Here is a 20,494-nt window from a genome sequence, read left to right on the forward strand (position 1 = left end):
AAAGCTGTTTCTTACAATCTATACGTATCAATAACTGCTATACAGATAGCACATTTCTACACATAGCAATTTCACATATACTATAGTGCAAGAAACTGCTACCTGTAGGCATTTGCTACATCAGATAGCAGTTTCTTACAATCTAACCTATCAGTAACTGCTACCCGTAGCACATTCCTACACGACACCGGGCGGTAGCCGAGCCCTCCGGTAACAGGACAATGGTAGAACTCTGACTCCCGCCTCCCCCCGAGCCTGCAGCCAGCTTCCCTCCGGCCTTTGTCTCGCGGCAGCCGGCCCCACCCACCCCGCGGCGGCAGCAGCGGCAGCTCCGGAGCTGCAGGTGGCGCCGTGTGCCCCGATCCCAGAACTGGGCGGGCCCTGCCGGCTCCGCGCTCTGAGGGTGCCGGGCGGGACTGCCGCGGCGCGTCCCCGGAGCTCTGGCTGCCTGAGCCGGGAGAGCGAGCGCTAGGCGGCCCGGCGGAGCGGGGCCCGGCATGGGGCTCTGCCTGCCCTGCTTGGGGGGAGCCGCCGAGGACGTGGTGGAGACGCCCGACCCGGTGAGTGCGGCGCGCACGGCACCTCCGGGAGCCCAGCTCCTCTCCCCCGACACGCCCTAGCTGGGCCGCGCACCCCGCGCTCCCCGGCCCCTCCACACGCCAGCAGGGCAGGGACCCCCCGCCCCGGAGCAGGCCCCCAGCAGGTGCAGCCTCCTTCCCCCTCCTCCTCCGAACGGTTTTTTCTGGGCTAGCGGTTTGTTTGGTTGTTTTTCTATTTTTGTCGGGTTTTGAAATTACCCCACAGAGGCGCGACTTTCCATGGTGTGGTTTTCCCATCATCGCAGGATTAAAATAATGCAGCAGAGCAGAGGCGGGGTAATAGATGTTCAGTCCTTCGGCAGAACAAGGGCAGCAGCAATGTGCTGGGATGGGTTAGCCCACCTGGGGTGCAGTGAGCCGTGAGGATTGCTGCCTGCCAAGCAGGGCCGATGCAACCACTAGGGTGCCTAATGGTTGAGGGCGCCTAAAAGCCCGCTCAGGCCAGGAGGTGGAGTGGAGGTGAGCTGGGGCGTGGGGAGGGCTGCCTGCAGTAACTGGGGGGGAGAGCCATACAGGGGACCCACTCGCCACTCCAGATCAGGGCTGCCTGGGAGGGAAAGTGGGGCAATTTGCCCCTGGCCCTGCAGGGGCCCTCGTGAGAATATAGTATTCTATAATATTGCAACTTTTTTTTTATGGAAGGGGCCCCCAAAATTGCTTTGCCCCAGGCCCCCTGAATCCTCTGGGTTGCCCTGCTCCAGATCACCTCCACTCTGCTGAGCACACAGCCCCCGCTCTAATTCTCCTCCAATTGGTGTCACAAGCCTGGGAGGGGGAGGAGAATTAGAGCAGCGCCGGCGTGCTCACCGGAGGAGGCGGAACGGAGGTGAGCTGGGGTGGGCTCCCCGGGCGGGGTTAGCTTCGGGGGGCGGGGCTCCCTGGGCAGGGGGATGGCGCAAGGTGGAAGTTTCGCCTAGGGCACGAAAATGGTTTCGCCTTGCACCAGCCCTGCTCCCAAGGGTGCACGCATAACATACTCCAGTGATATACACGCAGTAAGAGATCTTGTTGGAAGACTGCATTTTTAAATATTTATTTTGGGGACAGAGGGAATTAAGCCCTGGATGTATAATTAAGGGTTAAATATACCCTTTAATTTAAAAAAAAAAAAAGAACCAAAACATTGATCTTGCATGGACCTGCAGAAGCAGCTCCACAGTGCTTTAGGTTTGTTAAGTACATTTATCTTTAAAGGGGCACCAACTTGAAAATCATATTTTTGTAAGAAAATTTTCTACTTAATAATTTAGGTCTTACTTGTAACTGAAAGAAGTTGATGGGCAAACAGATATTTTTCTCCCATTCCATCTTGTCTGCTTTGGGCATTTGACAGCACTTGGTATATCAGTTTCGCTCTTTCCCTTGTACAGACCTGATCTTGCAAGTATTTGCACATATGGGTAGTGTCATATGAATGTTTGTTAGTCAGTTTCTTCCTTGATTGGCAGCAGGTGGGGGGACAGGGAGATATAAACATCAACAGAAAACTCTTAAGAACTAAAAAAACAAAATCCAAACATACATTTAAAAATTAGTTTGTCAAATTGAGTATCTCTTTATAATGTTTTAAAACATTGAAAATCCTGTTATTTTATACTGTCCAAAAGTCTAGGTGCTTCTCGGTAAAGCTGTGCAGCTGTCCTTCTACCAGCTGGGTACTGCAGGGTCAGTACCTTACCACACAGTATGTAACCAGAAAACAAAAAACATAGGGTAGCACCCCTTCTTCTTAGCATGTGTACATGTCTCAGGAGGCACATGACCAGGATTCATCACCAAATTTGGTCCGCTGGTTGGATCATTCCCTGGGCTGCATACTGATGGGGAGAGTTGTATGAATGCTAATCCATGCCCCCCTTAAACCCGACACCTCTAGCATGAACTAAAATTAACACAATTTGGAGTTTGTCAGTCTCAGTCACAGGTGTCCTGCACTGGAAGTATCTGCAGGAGCACAAAGAGAGATCTGGTGAGACCATGTCTTAAGAGGGAGAGGGTAATTCTGTCTCTAAACCCATGCTTGATCTCTCTGTTACACTCCTGTTTGTTATATGTACCCTCGTACTAGAAACTTTACTATGATGGTGAACTCATTTCACATATGCCATCATTCACTATCATTTATTACTGACATGGGTACAAATCTTCTTAGCATAGTTCCCTGCCACCTTGTGGAAGCCCACTGACTTCAGAATCAGTGGGACTCTTCGTGGGTTTAGGGGCCCATGCTAGCTGACCTGATTGTTGGATCGAGATCCTGGTTGGGATTTAACTGGTAAGGAAATAAATCTGCTTTTCTAACTCTGGAAAACAGTGGAGCCTGGTTTTAGTGAACTTGCATTCAGTGAAAATCCATTTATAGTGATAGCTAGACTAGTTACAGTTGTTTTGTAAACATTACTATCAGAGTTTTCATGATGTTTGTTTTTAAAATATTTATGCTTGTGATGAGGCACCTCTCATGAGGTTATTTTCATGAGGCCCTCAGGGAAACAGCAATCATACCAAGATCTCATTTTTCTTTTCTCTTCAAAGGGCAAGGACAACTTATGGAATATCTGTCCGTTTCTCTGCCATATAAATACCTTCTTATTGCATGTTTCATCCTAGAATGATTGTTTTTTTTTTTTTTTTTGCAGTAAAGATACAAGTCATCTGAAATGTGGCCTTCTAATGGATATATCTGCATAACACTAACTACTGTTACTCAAAGACTGGAATACATCATAGCAGCAATAACACTCTACCATCTTAGGAACCAAAAGCATACTGTCCTTATGTAGTTACTTTAATACTTATAACAGAGAGAAGAAGCAGCTGCTGTTTGACCCTTAAGTTCAGAATTTGATTAAATAACTTCAATTGTTCATATGAATGACAAGGAACAGACATGGAGTAGTCTATGCATTATATCACTTAATCTTTTTTAAAACTATATTTTCATTGTTAAACAATTAATTCTGTTTTCTCAACTACAGTGGAATATAACTCCTTTTTTCAAATTTTCTGTAGGAAATTAAAAGAAGACAACTTGCAGAAGCCGCAGAAAAGAGGCAGATGGAGGTAACATTACATTTATTCAGAAACTTGTTATGTAGCCACTGGTTTTAATATGGGAAATATCAGAGGTTTCTTTGCCGAAATGCAGCTGAACAGCATACGTGGACTATAGGCAAGTGGAATTTATCATTGCACTTGGCTGTCATGTTACTAATTTGATGGGTATAATGTATTTGATGGGTATTTATACAATGATGGCATGGAACATTGGCAGGGATTTTGAAAGGAGCTTAAGATAGTTAGGCACCTGACTCCCATTGAAATTCAAATGGCTATTAGCGCTGTTGAAAATCCCTGCCATTATAAAATGTGAATGCAAAGCTGGAAAGTTCTTATAAACCAAAGAAGAAATTGATTTTTGTCAGTGATATTTTTGTTTTACTTTGACCACAAACACCAAAGAGATTTCAGTTGCATTTTTCAAAAATTGCAATTGTTTTGGCGGCATTTGCAAGTGTTACTTGCTACTTCTAAAACCTCAGCGTAGCTGAATTTGTTGGCTGTTTGCTTCATTAACATGAGGGAAATATGGGTCTCTTTCCTCATCCCAGTCAATTAAGCAGTGGCATTGACAAACTCTGGGCCTGAAAAGTTGGGGACTTGGGTGTTGAAGCTTAAACTTCAGGTTTTAAGACTGGAGGTCTTAAACTTAGGAAAGTGGAAGGTAGTATGTGCCTTAGGGCAGAGGTAATAATAGGAGGGTGGAAACACATACAGAGCCTAAAGCAATAGAACTGTAGCCTTATTTGCACCTTACCAGACTTTTTTTAAACACTGCATAATCCAAATTCTTTAAAATGTCTTGATGAATTTCAAATATGCAGCTGAAATCTGAAGATAATGAATGTGTGTATTGTATGAACATTGTTGGTTGTTGTTCTCTGTATAGTTTGTTGGCCTTTTGCTGGTACGGGCTTATTCTGTTTGCTCCTGTTTAAAAGATCGTGATTCATATTTGAGTCATGAATAAAAGCACTTTCTAAATTATTATAGCAGCATTTAAGTGATATTTAAAGGCCCTTTTATTAAAACTTTTTTGGTTTGCTTTGGACTACATTTTAATTAAAAAAAAAATAGTACAGCTACAGTGCTTTGAATCTCAAAGTACTTTCTAAATATATATCCTTGCAACAACCCTGAGTGGTAGGTAGATAAATACCATATAGGAAGAGATATAGTAGATGGTGAAAATAGACACAAACTAAAGCTTCTATTTTGCAAAGATGCAACTTGACACACGAGTGTGTGTGTGTGTGTGTAAATGACTAGAACTAAGGCTTCCAGCCCTGTGTTCAAACCATGCTGGAGCTAGGTCATTCTGTTTCTGTGCAAACAATATGCTAATCTAATATACTGTTCAGATCACCCTACTTCATCTTTACTTCATATTTTATATTGCATTGACAGCTTAATGCCTCTCTTCACATTCTTACTCCGTCTACAGTCTTGCTTTGTCACAACTCTGCTTTGACCGATATCAGTCACCACCACCTTGGATTTGTGCTAACAGTCTGTTCCTCTTTCCTCTCAGCATAGATTTAACCTTATTTTTTCTGTTGCTCACATGTAGTGTTATAGCTCTAAATTATGAGTTAGAAGTGCATTAAAAATTCTGTAAAATTCAGATTTCAAAATAAGTAAGAGAAAAAAGAAGCTATTATGTACGGCCTTGGTATTCATGTTTTAGAACCTTATATCACTCTAATTTAGGTACTTATATGGCCCCATCACCATAGTAGCTCAGTGCCTCAATCTTGTAGTGTATATATCCTCACAACGCCCCTATGAGGTAGGGGAAAGTACTATTAACCCTATTTTACAGATGGACAATTGAGGCACAAATAGTTACTTGCCCAGGGTCACAGAGGATATTTGTGGTAGAGGAATTGAACCTTTGTTTTTCACATCCTAAGCTGGGCCCCTAACCACTTGGCCATGCAGTTCTACTGCATGTAAAATTCCCATTGACTTCTGTGGTAGGGTTTACATAAGGACTGTAGATGTGGAAATTAAATCTGTCCTCTCCCCTCATGCATTTATTGTAAATTGTAATGAGACCTCTTGGCTAACATCTCTCTGTTAGCCATAGGATGCCCTGTACTTGCAGGAATCCATGTGGTAAGAGAAGGTGGGGCAGTGATCCCATAATAAAGTAACCGTTTGGGTTCTTGGATGCAGCAGACTGCCTAAACCATCCTTTCTAAATTAAAATTCAATTGGTGAAGGTAAGAATATGGAGCTCATACCAATTGGAAAAACTGCAGGATCAAAGTGCTTGGGAGTTCTTGAAGGAGAGAGGGGGAAAACATTTAATTTTACAATTTGAATACAAACCACATGCATTTACTCATTAAATTATGCCCAGCTGGATATACAAATAAAAATGAAATAAGAGAATACCCCATTGCCATCACTGACAAATACTGTGCAATGTGAAAAAGCACCTTAAAAAGTTAGGCTGCTGTGTTACATACTAGTATTAATTAGTGTTTCAATATTGCTTCCAAATAGAAACCCACAAAATATAGTTGCCAAGATTTTATTTCTTTGGAAAGAAACTGGACTGCAGTATTTTACCCTATCTTATTTCCCTAAAGGCCACCTCTCGGGGTGTTAAGAACCCATATTCTGTGGAGCAAAAGAAAAAGAAACAGGAGGAAATGGAGAAACAAATTGCATCTTCAAGCTCTGGAGGAGGAGGAGGCGGACTTAGAGTAAGTTTTAAGATTTACTTTGTTAAATCCTTTTAAAAATGTTTTTAGATTTAACTAGCTTTATTAGTAAGTTCAGTTTTGTCTGTATACGTCTACTAAAGCAGTGCTTCTCAGTCGGACCGCCGCTTGTTCAGAGAAAGGCCCTGGTGGTCCAGGGCGGTTTGTTTACCTGCCGCTTCCGCAGGTTCAGCCGATTGTGGCTCCCACTGGCCACGGTTCACCGCTCCAGGCCAATGGGGGTTGCTGGAAGCGGCGGCCAGTATGTCCCTCAGCCCACGCCGCTTCCCGCAACCCCCGTTGGCCTGGGACGGTGAATCGCGGCCAGTGGGAGCTGCGATCGGCTGAACCTGCAGACGCGGCAGGTAAACAAACCGGCCTGGACTGCCAGGGGCTTTCCCTCAACAAGCAGCGGACCGGCTTTGAGAAGCATTGTACTAAAGAACTGTACAAAACAAAGTAAGCAGAAGTCAATTTAACATGTCCCAAACTGAAGTTTCCTTCCAGATCCTTCTTATCCACTTGCATTCTCAGTGGTTATCAACAGTATCACCCTGCTCCCGGTCACTGATGCCAATCATGAGTCCTATTTAATTTCTTCTTCCTTGACCCGCATATCTAGGTTGTAGACAAATTTTGTCAATGATTCAATTCCTGTCAAGTTTCTAAGCTGCAATCTTTCCTTTTTATTCCCACAGCAAAATCTTGTTCAGACTCTTTATCCCACATTGACTATTGCACTTGCCTCTTCTTATGATTTCTCCAATACCCATTTGAGCCTTCCCTCCAATCCATTCGAAATGCAGCTTCTAAAATCATTCATCTTCCTTCGTGTTATCTTACTACATCACCCACCCCCTCTTTGAATTCTTCCACTAGGTCTCCCTTTTCTATCACAAAACGCAAGCTACTTTTCCTAATCTTCAAGGCTTTTCACAGCTCTGTCCTTCACCACTTGTCCACTCCTGTCTCTTACTGCATTGCTCCCATCCTCTCTACTCCACCATTAATGCGAATGTTGACTTCCCATTTATCAACTTCTCCCACAATCGTATTCACACCTAATTCCAGGCTGCTCACTGGACATGGAACACCCTTACTGACCGTACTTGTAAGATGGCAACCTCCTTCAGAAACCATGTTTTTTTCCTCCATGCTTATAAGAAATTAGCCAATTAATAATAAACAGGCAAGGGAGAAGTTATGTATTTTTGGTGTGCATCTGTTTTTTTTTATCTACACTTTATATATGCTTATTTCCCTCTCCCTTACCTTTTTAATAAGTTGCTGCTTTCCTTTTAGATAGTAAACTCTTTTTGGGACAGGGATAGTATCTAGAAAGTTGTGCATCCTCTTGTTACACATAAAAAGTATTGGTGGATTTGAATGAAGTATGTGGACCGTAATGAATCACTGAGTTTATTGCATACATACAACTTTGTTTTATTTTTCTAGTGGCAGGTTGGATAAAGAAGTGTGGCATCTGAAAAGAAGAGGATCAAATACTGCCAATAACTTGCCAGTTTCTGCAGCTGAGTGGCACTTATTCATTGTGTGGCTTTTGCTGTTTGCATATGAAGATTCAACAGTACTTTGCCATTGCAGTACAACAGAGGTGTATGCTAAGAATATTTTTCACACAAAAGTCTCAGAATGCAAAACAAAGGTGGCCAAAACTTGTCATTTTTTAAACCTTCTCATGCTTCAACTTTTGGGTCGGGTGGAGAGTGGGAGATGCACAGTTATTTGGGAATGAACTTAGTATTTAATGGTGATAAAGTGACTATATTATATTTCTGCTCTTGAAACTAACTTATGCACAGCTTGGGTAACTTTTAGTGTGTGGGTTTTTCTTTTTGTTTTAGCATTTATTTAAAGTTTTGTTGAACTTTGCCTCTTTGTAAAAAAAAAAAAAAAAAAAAAGTTATCTTCTCTAGATACTTGTGCTGCTATCCATTTCTTCTGTGCTAATTATTGGTTAATTACCTGTGAATTTAGTGCCTTTAAAAGGCTTTTGGAAAAGCTTGGCTTCTGCAAATTGAAATTTTGTGAAATGTGCTGTAAAAAAAAAAAATCACTTTAAATTATAATTGCTTTACATGCTTTTATTGAGGTAAATATTTTGTGGTCTTATGCCCATTCTCTTTTCATTGATTCGCCAATTATGGATTTCTTTTGAGTACATAATTATATTATAATATGTACTGGAAGTTAATGCTATTAGCTAAACTAAACATTGTTGGCTATTTTGTTTTTTTTGCACCACAAGGGGGCAGTGTTGTACTTCTGGAAATATATTAAAAAATAGAAAAGGAAAAGACCTATTAGGTCATCTCTTGGATAGTTTATTTCCTGAAAGCTTCTGTACTACCTGGGTGGCTTAACTATATATAGTACAATAATATTTGCCAAGTGCTAGAAGCACTTTTACTGCTCTTTTGTATCAAGGAATGTCTGTAATCCTTTTCCAAATGTGAAACTGCTTTTGATTATTTACAGCTAACTAAACTGGTGTATTATGAACTGATTCCAAAACTAGAAGTGACCTCAGAACACTACTGAGTAGATGAGGGAATTTAGAAGTGATCCTGTTCCAGTAAAAATACAACTTTTATTTTCCCTGGAGGGCACTATGTTTGGCCTATTATTGTCCTAGTGACTCCATTTTTGACGCAGGTTGGACTGTGGAAGTGTTACTTGGATTAAATACACTATCTTTTCCCCTTGAATCCAAAACTATCATCTTAAGTCCACTTTCTTGAAAGAACTAGCTTCCTGGCTTCTGCCTTCATAATTCACAATAGCAAAGGAATTCGTAACAAGAGTATACTACTGTTAGTTTAGTGACAAAAGCAGTGGCCTTCATAGAAAATACTGATACCTCACATTTACTTTGAGTGTGGGCATTTGCCCTATTCACTGTTCTATTCCTGTTTTACTGAATTAGACTACAATGGAAGACTGTTATAAAATACAGTGTGTGTAATGTACATACAACTTTCTGTCCAGGATTTCTAGTAGAGTATCCTATAGTGTGACTATGCCAAGACAATTTGCGGTGCCATTAAAGTGCCAATTTAATGGTAGGGGAATTTGGGAGGGGGGTTGGGTTGTGGGGTTATTTTTTTGTTTTGTTTTGGGGGGTGGGAGGGAGTTTGTTGATCGTGGCTTTGTTGATCAGGAATTTCTGAAGGAATTTGTGCTATCTGGAGTTAACCTCTGCATTCATTCACTTACACTGCATTGTGGCTCAGCAGTCAGCCAGGAGACAAATATCAATGTGTTGTGCTCTTAAGTGTGACACTTATTCTGCCTACCAGCTTTTAACTGCTCTGTGACTCAACTTGGATTTATTTAAATGACTACCATACTTAAGTTTTAACAGTCCAGTCTTGTGAGAGTCAGAGTTCTTTCAAATATATTGACTTTAAAAACATTCAAAAGTATTTGGCATCTTAGAGGATTAGGTTCATCATTGTGGTTTGTTTGTTTTTCGTACCTTAGGGGTATAGAAGAAAGTCCACGCTTTTGAGTTAGATTAACTGCTCAAAAAAGTGACATGGAAATCTGTTTACCCATTTGAATCAGTGGCTTCAGAAAGTACAGGAGATCTTGTCAATGGAAAAACTGAGCCATGGTAGAAAAAACAAACATGGGATTACAACACTGCGTGGACTTCAAGTAGAGCAATCCCAGAATAACTTTTTAGCCCCCACATTCCAAAAACTCCTGCCTTTCTGGTTTGCATCAGCATAAAAAGTTAATTGAGTGCTTTGTACTTGGTTTTAGTGCAGAATAATAGAGGAACTACAACTGTATCTCAATTTATTGTATTTACGAAATATGTTGACGAAGTACTGGACTGCCCTATCTGAAAACAATGTAAAATTGAAGGATAATACATTTTTGTCTATTGCAAAATACATGATCTAATATATAGCCTGTCTTCTGTAGACCCTAGGAAGAACAAAAAGCAGAGTTCTAAACAATGCCTCACTGAAGTCTGTGGTAATTTTGCCATTGAGTTCAAGGGATCCAGAATTTATCCCCTTAATTTTTTATCATTTACATGCTCTATGAAATGGTATCCTTATGCCAAAGTATATGTTGCTTATGGAAGATGACAATTCTACACTTGACTATGGAATCCTTTGGGTCTTTATTATTGGAGCTGTGAATTTTTTCCTTTTCTCTATCTTTCCTCCCCATCCATTTATAAAGTTAAGAAAATCTTCCCTGTATAAATTTAAGCCCAATTGTGATCTATGCAGGTAGACCTTTGTACCTATATGGAGTTCTACTGGCTTCAGTCATACTCTGGCTCTAAGGGTCCATCCAGGCAAATCCAGTTGCAGCATTAAGGCCTTAAGGGTTCAGCATCATGTTGAGGAGTGTTTGCATGCTTCAGCATATGTGACTTTAGGTAAGATATGTAAATGTGTGCATATATTTTTGTATCTCAGCCACGTAACCAAGAATTGACATAGGTTTTCCATACACACACTTTTAGTCCATTAATAATTGATTCTCCCTATTTTTGCACTAATGGAACTGGGTCAGGGAATGAGCAGTTGTTGAAGAACCCAGGACGCTATTTGCATGGGGTTATCACTCCGAGAAGAAGATAACACTGCATGTCTGGCATCCAACTAAAACGTCCTTGTGAAATGAAAGGGATTTTTGTAAAACAAAATCATAATTATGTAGGATTACAGATGTTTGCAGTTGGAAAGACTGCAGGATGAGGGTCTTAAATAGGAATAATGATATTCCTCCATTTGCTGTCATTATTTTGTTTCTAGATCTACTGCTATTTTTAAGTTTCAGAGTAACAGCCGTGTTAGTCTGTATCCGCAAAAAGAAGAACAGGAGTACTTGTGGCACCTTAGAGACTAACAAATTTATTAGAGCATAAGCTTTCGTGGACTACAGCCCACTTCTTCGGATGCATATATATATATATATAAATTTGTTAGTCTCTAAGGTGCCACAAGTACTCCTGTTCTTCTTTTTGCTATTTTTAGTGAACATACTGTAAGTCTGAAATGATGGTAGAGACTGATATCAAAGGAAAATTGGACCAACCCATATCTATAGCCACTGTACTAATAATGGTGTCAAGTATCAGGGGGTAGCCATGTTAGTCTGTATCTACAAAAACAACAAGGAGTCTGGTGGCACCTTAAAGAATAAGCTTTCGTGGGTAAAAACCTCACTTCTTTGGATGCATAGAGTGAAAGTTACAGATGCAGGCATTATATACTGACACATAGAGAGTAGAGAGTTACTTCACAAGTGGAGAACCAGTGTCAACTTTATGCCCTTTGGGGACAACATGGCAGGGAAGTAATCTTGGAACTCAGGGAACCAGTCCATATCCTAAGGGGGACGCTAAGAAAGCATCTATAAAGCAATAGGAGGGAGGATGGGCCCCGGGAGGTCTGAAGCACTGGTTTCAGGGTCTAAGGTGATGGGACTGCAGGGTCCCACATCTCAAAGAAGAAGGGCATCACACATGAGGTCTGACCCTGCAACTGTGCTTTATAGACTCACAATTCCTTTTTTGTGGGGATTGAGACTAAGGAACCAACGTCAGCCTCTTTGCAGCCTCAGATTTGTTTAGGTCATCTCTACATTGAAATGGACTTTTCACCAAAAGTCACAATCTTGAAGACTGCTATAAAACACATTGTCTGGTCAGGGTCAGTGTGCAACCAACCTTAACCTAAAAGCTCATGAAGCTTAGAAACAGTATTTATCCCCCCTGTTCCACACCCCTCCCCCCCAAAAAAAAGTAGTTTAAAGGGAAATCCAAGACCTCTTATGAAAAGTTTTAGAAGAAAAATCTGTCAAAGTCTGCAGTTCTGATGGTCTTTTGACAAATGTTACAGTCACAAGGGAAGAAATCTTCAGTGAAGGATACAAGAGAAAGCTGGTCCTAAGAGGCTCAATAAAAGCCTCCATTAGCCTTGTGGAAACTAAAAAAGTTTCAATACTGTGGATATACAAGTTATGATTATATATTATACACCCACACCCATGAAACCTTTAAAATATCTGTTCTCTAAAGGATGACATGACTGCCGTCCAAACTGTAGTGCAAGCCTGAGCCTCCTTGAACAGCAACACGAAAGGTAGACCTTGGAGTCAAGTATCCCAATAAAATAACAAATCTACTAAACAGAGAAAATTGTGAAGAAAAAGACAAGTCATAATCTTATTAAGGTCCCGAAATTCTTAAATTACTTCCACTTCGACAGTCAGAGCAAAACCCTTTTAATAATGCAGCCCCGTGCAACTGGATCCTTTTCTGATGTATATGAGTACGCCTTCTTAGTCAGGGACCCAGCAGAGAATTCTGCTTGAAGATGAGTCAATGTCCTGACAATATAACTCGCTGAACCCTGATCTCTTTCGCCATCTTGAATGCCGAGTGAGCCTAACCATCAGACTAATTCCACACAAAAACCAAGAAAAAGAGAATGACAAACTTATCTGTAGACAAATATTTTAAAACAATACATTATCCAAATAAAAATCAATACAAGGATAAAGATTGGGTTCACATCTGCACAGGCATGCAGAAAGAAAAGAATTGAGAGGCACTTGGAAGGTTTTACCTCCCTTCCTCAATTGGTAGGGAACATCACCATCTTATATGGAAGAGCTGCAAAGGCAAAACCAGGAATATATTGTTTTTAAAATGACTGTAGTTTTAATATATCACTTCATTTTAACAAATACAGTGGATATATTTTGTAAGATTAATGAAAATCCAGTAATAGGAGACCTCAGCTATTTCCTGTTGAAGTTTTTCTGAGAAATAGGGCCAATTTTTTTTTTTTTTTTTTTTTTTTGGAAAAGATAAATTTAAGTTAGCTGAGTGAGAATTAGCAAGATTCTGCCATGGAAACTAGTACATTTATAGTTAACATGATATTGAAGAGGATGAATTACAGTGCCTCATTCCAGTGGTCAGTTATATGCTAATATATTTGGAGATGAAATGATACATTTCTTGCCTGATAATTTTCTTTGTTAGCAGCTTCTCTCTGAATTAATTACTTATGGGCTAATGCCCCCCACCTGTGGAATTTGGAGGCAGTCTAATGTTGTTGCTGGAGCCTCCAGGATTAAGCTCTGCCCTTCAGCTCAGGTCACCAAAAGAGAGTTTTTCCACATCTGTAGAAACTCTCCAGCAACCAATTATTAGCATTAAGACAACTAGTTAAAACACACAAGGTTAATTTAAAGACAATATTTGTCTGCCTTCAGAGAACATTTTCAATTTGAATTCTTGTTATTTATAAGATTGCCAAGGTGGGTTGAATTTGGAGACACTGTTAAACAGAAAATTATTGGGTAATAAGTTTTATTCTGTTCACAGCTTCTCTCCTCATTCGTTACTCGTGGGAAGTAGCAAGCAGTGAATCCCAAAAGTAAGGAGGGAAGGGAAAAGCAGAGTTTTATTATTATTATAATAGAATAGCAGGCAGGATTGTAAGTTTCCCTCATATAAAGCAAAAGCTTTGTAAACCTAGAGAGTTAAGTGGGAACCAGCCCAGGAGCACTTTTGTATCAAAGGATGACTTCAGATTTTCCTCAAAACTTACTTTGCAGATCTTTCGCAGATGAGGCTCATACACTTTCCCACAGTGTCTCCAGAGATTTCTGATAATATCTTTTCAGATGCCTAGCCCACCAATTGATGCAGGACTTTTACATCTTGCCTGCAGCAGCCTAAGGTCTTACCATTTGGATAGAATGAGATGAATAGTTACTGATATATGTACTCCATATGCTTACTTTACAGCTCTAGGCATGGCCCTTTATGCCACAGTTTTCCAAGTACAAAATGATGGGATAACTATTTCCCATGAAGTGTGGAAAGAAGAATTGAACTGAAAGGTTTCTGGATCTATAAGAATAACAGGTTCCTCATAACAAAAGCAGTGTGATTCTTGTATGCATACATTAACTAATTCCAAAACTTGCCTTTCGGAGGTAATGGTGACTAGAAAGGTTAGCCATATGCTTGTCTAGTTTGTCATTATGATTAAACTTGGCACCTGATACTCAAATGAAGGATCTGATGTGCTTAACTACTAAATGCTGCTATGACTGGTACCTATGTTTCTACAGTGCTTGGTTGAGGGATCCAACCAAACCTCCTGAAAAGACTCATGTTGCTGAGATACAAATAATCCTAAAGGCCTGGTTATCACAGTAGCAGCTCGAGGTCAGGGCCCCATTGTGCTGGGCATTGCACAAACACAGAGGCAGTCTCTGCTCCAAAGAACTTTCTGGTTCCCTTCACATCAGAAACATAATCGATACTGAACTACACTCCTTTTCCAGTGTCCAGGCTATGAATTGTAAGTGTTCACAGTCTGAATGAAAGAGTCACTGCTTCAAGAGGTCTGCTGCTTTCTGCAGGTATACTATGGGGTGTCCTTTGCTCTCGAGCATGTCCAAAGTATTTGAACCAGTGGAGGACTAGGAGAAGTTCTTCAATGATCCCTTTTCCTCTTTTTTGTATCCTGTATGGGAGCTGTCTTGAAATGCAGCAGATTCTTCTCTGCCTAGAACATTATTTCCATTGCCACAGAGAAGCATTAGTCTTTGGTTACTCCCTAATTTTGGAAGGGCTATAAACACTCATACCTCAATCATAAGGCAGCTGCTAACAGGAATTAGGAGTCTTCCTCTATGAGTACAATAATTGCTCACCATGTAGTTTCTTGCACCTTTCCACTGATGCAACTGGTACTAGTCACTGTCATAGATAGGATACTGGCCGTGTTTTTTTTTTAAGACACACTCTCCCAGTGGTGTCAAAATGAACTGAACGCATGTGTACTAAGAGATTGAAAAAAAAATTCCACATATATGCTTGCTTCCATAGTGAGTATGCAAGGGTCTAAAATGATAGTTTGGTTGGCTTTCAGCATTTTAACTTTACCTGACCACAAAGGGGTATTGGATGTTACCAGAGAATACCTCTAATTTTGCATTGTATCAAGTGCATAATGCTATGTCCTCAGAAGGAATTTCAGCAGGTGCATTTTGAGAAACCCATTCCTAGCCCTTGGAAATAACTGGCTACTTGTAACATCTCAGGAAATTGATGCAATTTTTTACCATTATGGTAAAATTACAGGTAGAGCCATGTGTATTTTGATCTTTGGATGAGCAATTCTCTGCACTGGGATCAAAAATTCCTCTTGGTTTTGAAGAGCTGATGGCTATGAATCCTTTCCAGCAGCTGTTCAAGATGTCTCTCTCGGGACAGGTACTGTTTGGCATATTGTCTATGCGTGGGTATAAGTGCGTAATATGCGATCTGGGCCTTGTTCTGACTCCCTAACATCAGCCACTTAAGATTCTGGGTGCAGAGGGTGAATCAGAAGGAAGAGTCATGCACAAGAATTGTGACCTTTCATACACAAATGGTCTGTTTCCTAAGGAGGATACTGTTGGTTTGGATAACGTTTCTTTGGAAGCTCCTGCTCCATATTTTCCCCTCAACCCGTGGTAACAGTCCCTTCTTGGATACCCTTGGTGTTGGTGGCAACCAGCCATTTGTATTATTTTGTAAGATTATGTAAGGTGGGAAACTGAGTCACAAGACCACCCAATTTTGTCTTAAATCGATTTTCACCTTTATAAGTTTTCAGACAGAATTGTCACTTGGTTTCTGACAATAAACAGAAAAGATTAACTTTGGAGGTGGGGGGAAATTACCAAGTTCCAGGGCACCAGGACACTCTCCTGCAATTCATGATGATTGTCTCCATCTCATTTGTTTAGTTTCTGATCCAGTATTTCTCTAACTTGCCCCTCCGCTCTTCTCATTTGGTTCTTATATATTTCCATGTTACAAATTTGTTAGCTTTCCTTCAATCAACGAACACCAAGCATGTATTGGAATAACTTTTACAGTACAAATGTGCAAGCTTCAACTTCTTCTGTATGAAGTTACCTCAGGTGCTAGATATAGGAATTAGCTCTTGGCCCATCTTTTGCACGCTTCTGTCAGTTGCTGGCACTGTGGACCCTCTCTCTTTCTCTTTGTGACTCAGTCATCCAGCCAGGTCACTATATAGTCCCCCCATTCTGGGGTAACAAATTTCCACTGGACAAACTATCCGTATGCTGTTTCAGGCAGTCTTCCATTCAAAAGTCTAGGTTCAGTGTTACTATCCCAGTGGCTGGTAGGGGAACCTGGGCCCGCTCACTACTAAGGGGTCCAACCCAGGGACCCTAGGACAGGCAATCCTAGTCTGCTCAGTCTCAGACCCTGTTGCTGTTTCCCTGAATTCCTTCCAATTCCATCTCTCTCTCTCTCCTTGCTTGTGTCTGGATTGATCACTGGAGACTCCTCTGCTCCCTGTGGCTACTTCACCCTTCTCAGCCTCTTGCCAGACTCCCCTATCCAGGACAGGACTCTGGGGTTTACTAATCCCTGTGGATTGCCTCCTTGTCCCTTACCAACTCCCTCTCTCTTGAGGTCGTGACAGACTTTTTTGCACCTCCCCCTCCCCCTCCTATCCTTTTTTAACGATACTCCCCTTTCCCGGTACTCACACCAATCCTTTCAGACTATGTTCTTTCACTTTGAAGCATCTTAGTTCTTCATAAAGAAGCTGTGTAATTGTCCCTACATTGCCACAGCAGATGCTCAACTATTTCTTGGACTTTGCATGTGTCACACAACCAATTGTTGTGCTTGTTTAGGAAATAGAATTACCATTCAGGTCACTGACCTGTCAGCATGCTAAATATAGTTACTTCACTTCTATCATAGCTATTATGTATACCATTATCCTCATGTTTAGGACATTTCATAGAAACTTTGGTCTTTTACCCACCTCTGGTCCATAGGTCTTGCCATTCCTTCTTAAGTTCTCTCTTAAGCAAACTTTTGAAGTCCTGTTTACTCAGAAGGATCTTTATAATCAACCTCCATTTTTAGCTGCTTTATCTGCCATTTCATTGCCCAGTATCCCAACATGTGCAGAATCCACACTATTACTATCTCTGTAGTTAAGAGCAATATTAAAACATTCCTGCTTTCTGAGGCTCCCTTTCTAATTGCCGTTATAGCTGATAAAGAGTCAGATAAGGTAACAGTCATAGTTGGGCACACATCCCTTATCCAAGTCAGTGCCAAGAGTATGCTCATCAAGTCAGACAGAATTGGATGGTCTCAGATCTATTAATTCCAATTTCAGGGATACAAAAGGCCATTTCCACTCTACCTGTGTTATCTCAAAGGTCATCATATATTTGGCAATACTGGCACTATTTGCTATGTATAAAAACTCAGATCATAGTTCTATTTGACAGTCCTACTCTTCCCTTTGTTTTACCGTACAAGTCCAAATCCACAACTAGAGTTTGATTTCCCATGAATAAAGATTTTAGTTTCTACCAGATCTTCCTTTTCACACCCCCTTTGACCCTGTTAGAATGTAGGAGTTCTTGTCTATCTAATTCCCAACAGTCCTCACATATTCTTTAGGGCTCTTAACTTCATAATTTTCACTAACCTTAGCCCAAAAGGTTAAATCTAACAATTTAATCCTTAAATTTATAGGCATTTCTCCAGTTGCTACCAGCAGCACACACAATGGAGTCATAATACTCACACCACAAGCTTGGTCTTGGATTGGCTCCATTTTTGTTAGTGTTGATTCAGAAGCTGTGTTAAAGGCTTGGCATCCATAATCTAACTGGTCTTAATAATGCCCTGTCAGCATGAATGTGTTCTTATCTGTACCCCAATTCTTCCCAGCAATACTTTTAAGCAGATTCCTCCCATCTTTGGGTTTAGTCTTGATATTATCTATTGATCCTCCCAATTTAGTTTGATTCAACATAGTTCAAAATTTTACATTCTTAGGAGTTCTGTATGTCTAAACAGAAAAAATACATTCCATTCTTCCCCTTGTGTAGATCATTCCCTTTGGATTAACAAGAGTCTCTCCATTCTGAAATCTACAAGTGCCTCATTGGTTCTCTCCACAGCTATCTTTAGTCTTCTATGTTTGATCCATATAACACAGTCCACAAACAGAGGAATACCTGCTCCTGCCCTTATACTCTGGAGGAGATCATTCATTAGAATGTTAAATAAGGTTGGGTAGCTAACACTCCCCTGTAGAGTGCCATTAGTAAGTTTATAAATATTCAACAAAGTCGTCCGCACTTTGACTTGTGTGGTTCTATCACTTAAGAAGTCTCATTCACCAGAGCATTCTTTCTCTTATTCTAATTGTGGCTAGTTTATACAGCAGCCTTCATTCCATAGCATGTCATGCACTTTTTCAAGTCCAAAAAGACAGCTATCAAACTCTGTTCCTCATGGGTTTTGTACGTATGATTAGAAACAGAAAATATGATCAACTGTGCATCTTCCTTTCCTGACGCCACTTTGTGCAGTGTATATTTTTTGTAAGTATGCTACTAATCTCATTTATCATTCTTTTCATAATTTTGCCCATAAATGATGAGGGCACTAGATATATATGCATTAGGTCTTGTGTGTAATTTGCCAAGTTTTCCTATCATATTAACCACTGCTTGCTTCCATTCTGCTGGTAGTATTCCTTTTCCCCCATATTTTTTATTAAAATTTAATCTTAAACTCCCTTTCAGCAGGTGCTTAAGCACTGCATTACATATGCTATATTTAACTGGCTATGTTTTTACTTTTGTCTATAGCTTTTGAGTTCCTGTATGCTGAAATGATCATTCATTATGTCATCCTTATATTCTACCCAGCCATGTAATAGCTCACAACTTTCTTCAGCAAACATTTTTTGTTCACTAAACTCTATTTATATCACTGATAACTTTTTGGAACTCTTTTGCCAAAACATTTGCTTTTCCTAAGTTAGAACTTTCAACTGCTATAAGACCAGGTATAAATTTATTTATCCCATTCACTTTTTACTTGTTTTTATATATATCTCTGAAACGTTGGAATTGGTTCATTTTCCCCCACAGTACTTTCTCGAAGTCTTTCTCTGCCTTTTTAATTTTATGCCACTGCTTTACATCCTTTATAGTTCATTAAGTCTTTGACATTCATTGTACTTTTTGCTTGTTTGTATGCCTTATTCCTATATTTAATTGTGGCTTTACAACCTTCATTCCACCAGGGAACTGGATTTCTGAGTTTGTGGCAATTCAACGTCTTACATATAGCTAGGTTGGTGACTGCTATATCTCCTTTTATTATATCATGAAATTCCTCTACATTATCATTATACAATTGATACTTAGATATTCAGCACACTTATTCTTAGAGAGTCCCCAGTTTGTTTTAAGGCTCCAGGTAAGAATTCCTTCAGTGGTTTAAACATTATCTGGGCCTTGATATGTAATTAGCACAGGGAAGTGATTGCTTCCTATTCCACCTTCTTTGTAGATTTCCCAGCTGCATTTACTTGCTATACTGCTTGTTGCAATTCCTAGATCTAAACATGCAAAGAGTCCATCCACTGAATTAAACAGACTAGGTTCTCCAGTATTGAGCAATATCAGGTTGTGCATGTCAATAACCTGCTCCAAGCGTTTGCCATTATAATTAGTTTTCCTGCTTCCCCCTAATCATTATGGTTATTAAGGTCTCCAAAAATATAATATATGGGTCTTTAATGCCCTTAACTAAACTCTTGCAATTCTAGATTAACATGTTTACAACCAATGTAAACTAGACAGATTCATATAAACATGTTATTCTTCAGAGGAATCTCAACAGCATTGAACTCTAAACTTAAATTTTGTACATGTCAATGTAACCAAGACCTTCCTTTATAAATACAGCCCCCCCCATTATTTCTCTGTCACATCTGATTACATCATATCCCAAGAATCTAAACAACTATGTTTCTTGTACACATCATGTCAGGTTTGTTTTCCCATTTTAAAATAAAAGTGTTCTTTAACTTCTGACCATGTGTTAAACTATGTGCATTCCAGCAAAAGATTGTTAGAACCCTGTTGTTTAAACTACATTATTACATTCATTTAAAATTGCATGAATGTGGTCTATCGAGAGATTGCCTATATGCAGCGGAAAAGCATTTGCTTTTGTTAGAATTTTTATTCTTGGTT

General features: G+C 40.1%; 1 protein-coding gene across 1 annotated transcript; it reads left to right on the top strand.

The window, feature by feature from the left end:
• Window positions 1-324: 324 nt before the first annotated feature.
• Window positions 325-8,995, top strand: SVIP (small VCP interacting protein). The gene is made up of 4 exons (XM_005300313.5): window positions 325-560; window positions 3,612-3,662; window positions 6,257-6,373; window positions 7,826-8,995. Exons 1-4 carry the CDS (start codon window positions 498-500, stop codon window positions 7,838-7,840), a joined length of 246 nt encoding a protein of 81 aa, XP_005300370.1. The 5' UTR covers window positions 325-497; the 3' UTR covers window positions 7,841-8,995.
• Window positions 8,996-20,494: the final 11,499 nt, after the last annotated feature.

This window comes from Chrysemys picta, chromosome 4 (assembly GCF_011386835.1).
Source record: "Chrysemys picta bellii isolate R12L10 chromosome 4, ASM1138683v2, whole genome shotgun sequence".
NCBI classification, from domain to species: domain Eukaryota; kingdom Metazoa; phylum Chordata; order Testudines; family Emydidae; genus Chrysemys; species Chrysemys picta.

Coding starts and splice junctions, on each gene's coding strand:
- SVIP (XM_005300313.5), top strand. CDS start 498: ATGGGGCTCTGCCTGCCCTGCTTGGGGGGAGCCGCCGAGGACGTGGTG. Junction 561..3,611: donor TGGTGGAGACGCCCGACCCG/GTGAGTGCGGCG, acceptor AATTTTCTGTAG/GAAATTAAAAGAAGACAACT. Junction 3,663..6,256: donor CAGAAAAGAGGCAGATGGAG/GTAACATTACAT, acceptor ATTTCCCTAAAG/GCCACCTCTCGGGGTGTTAA.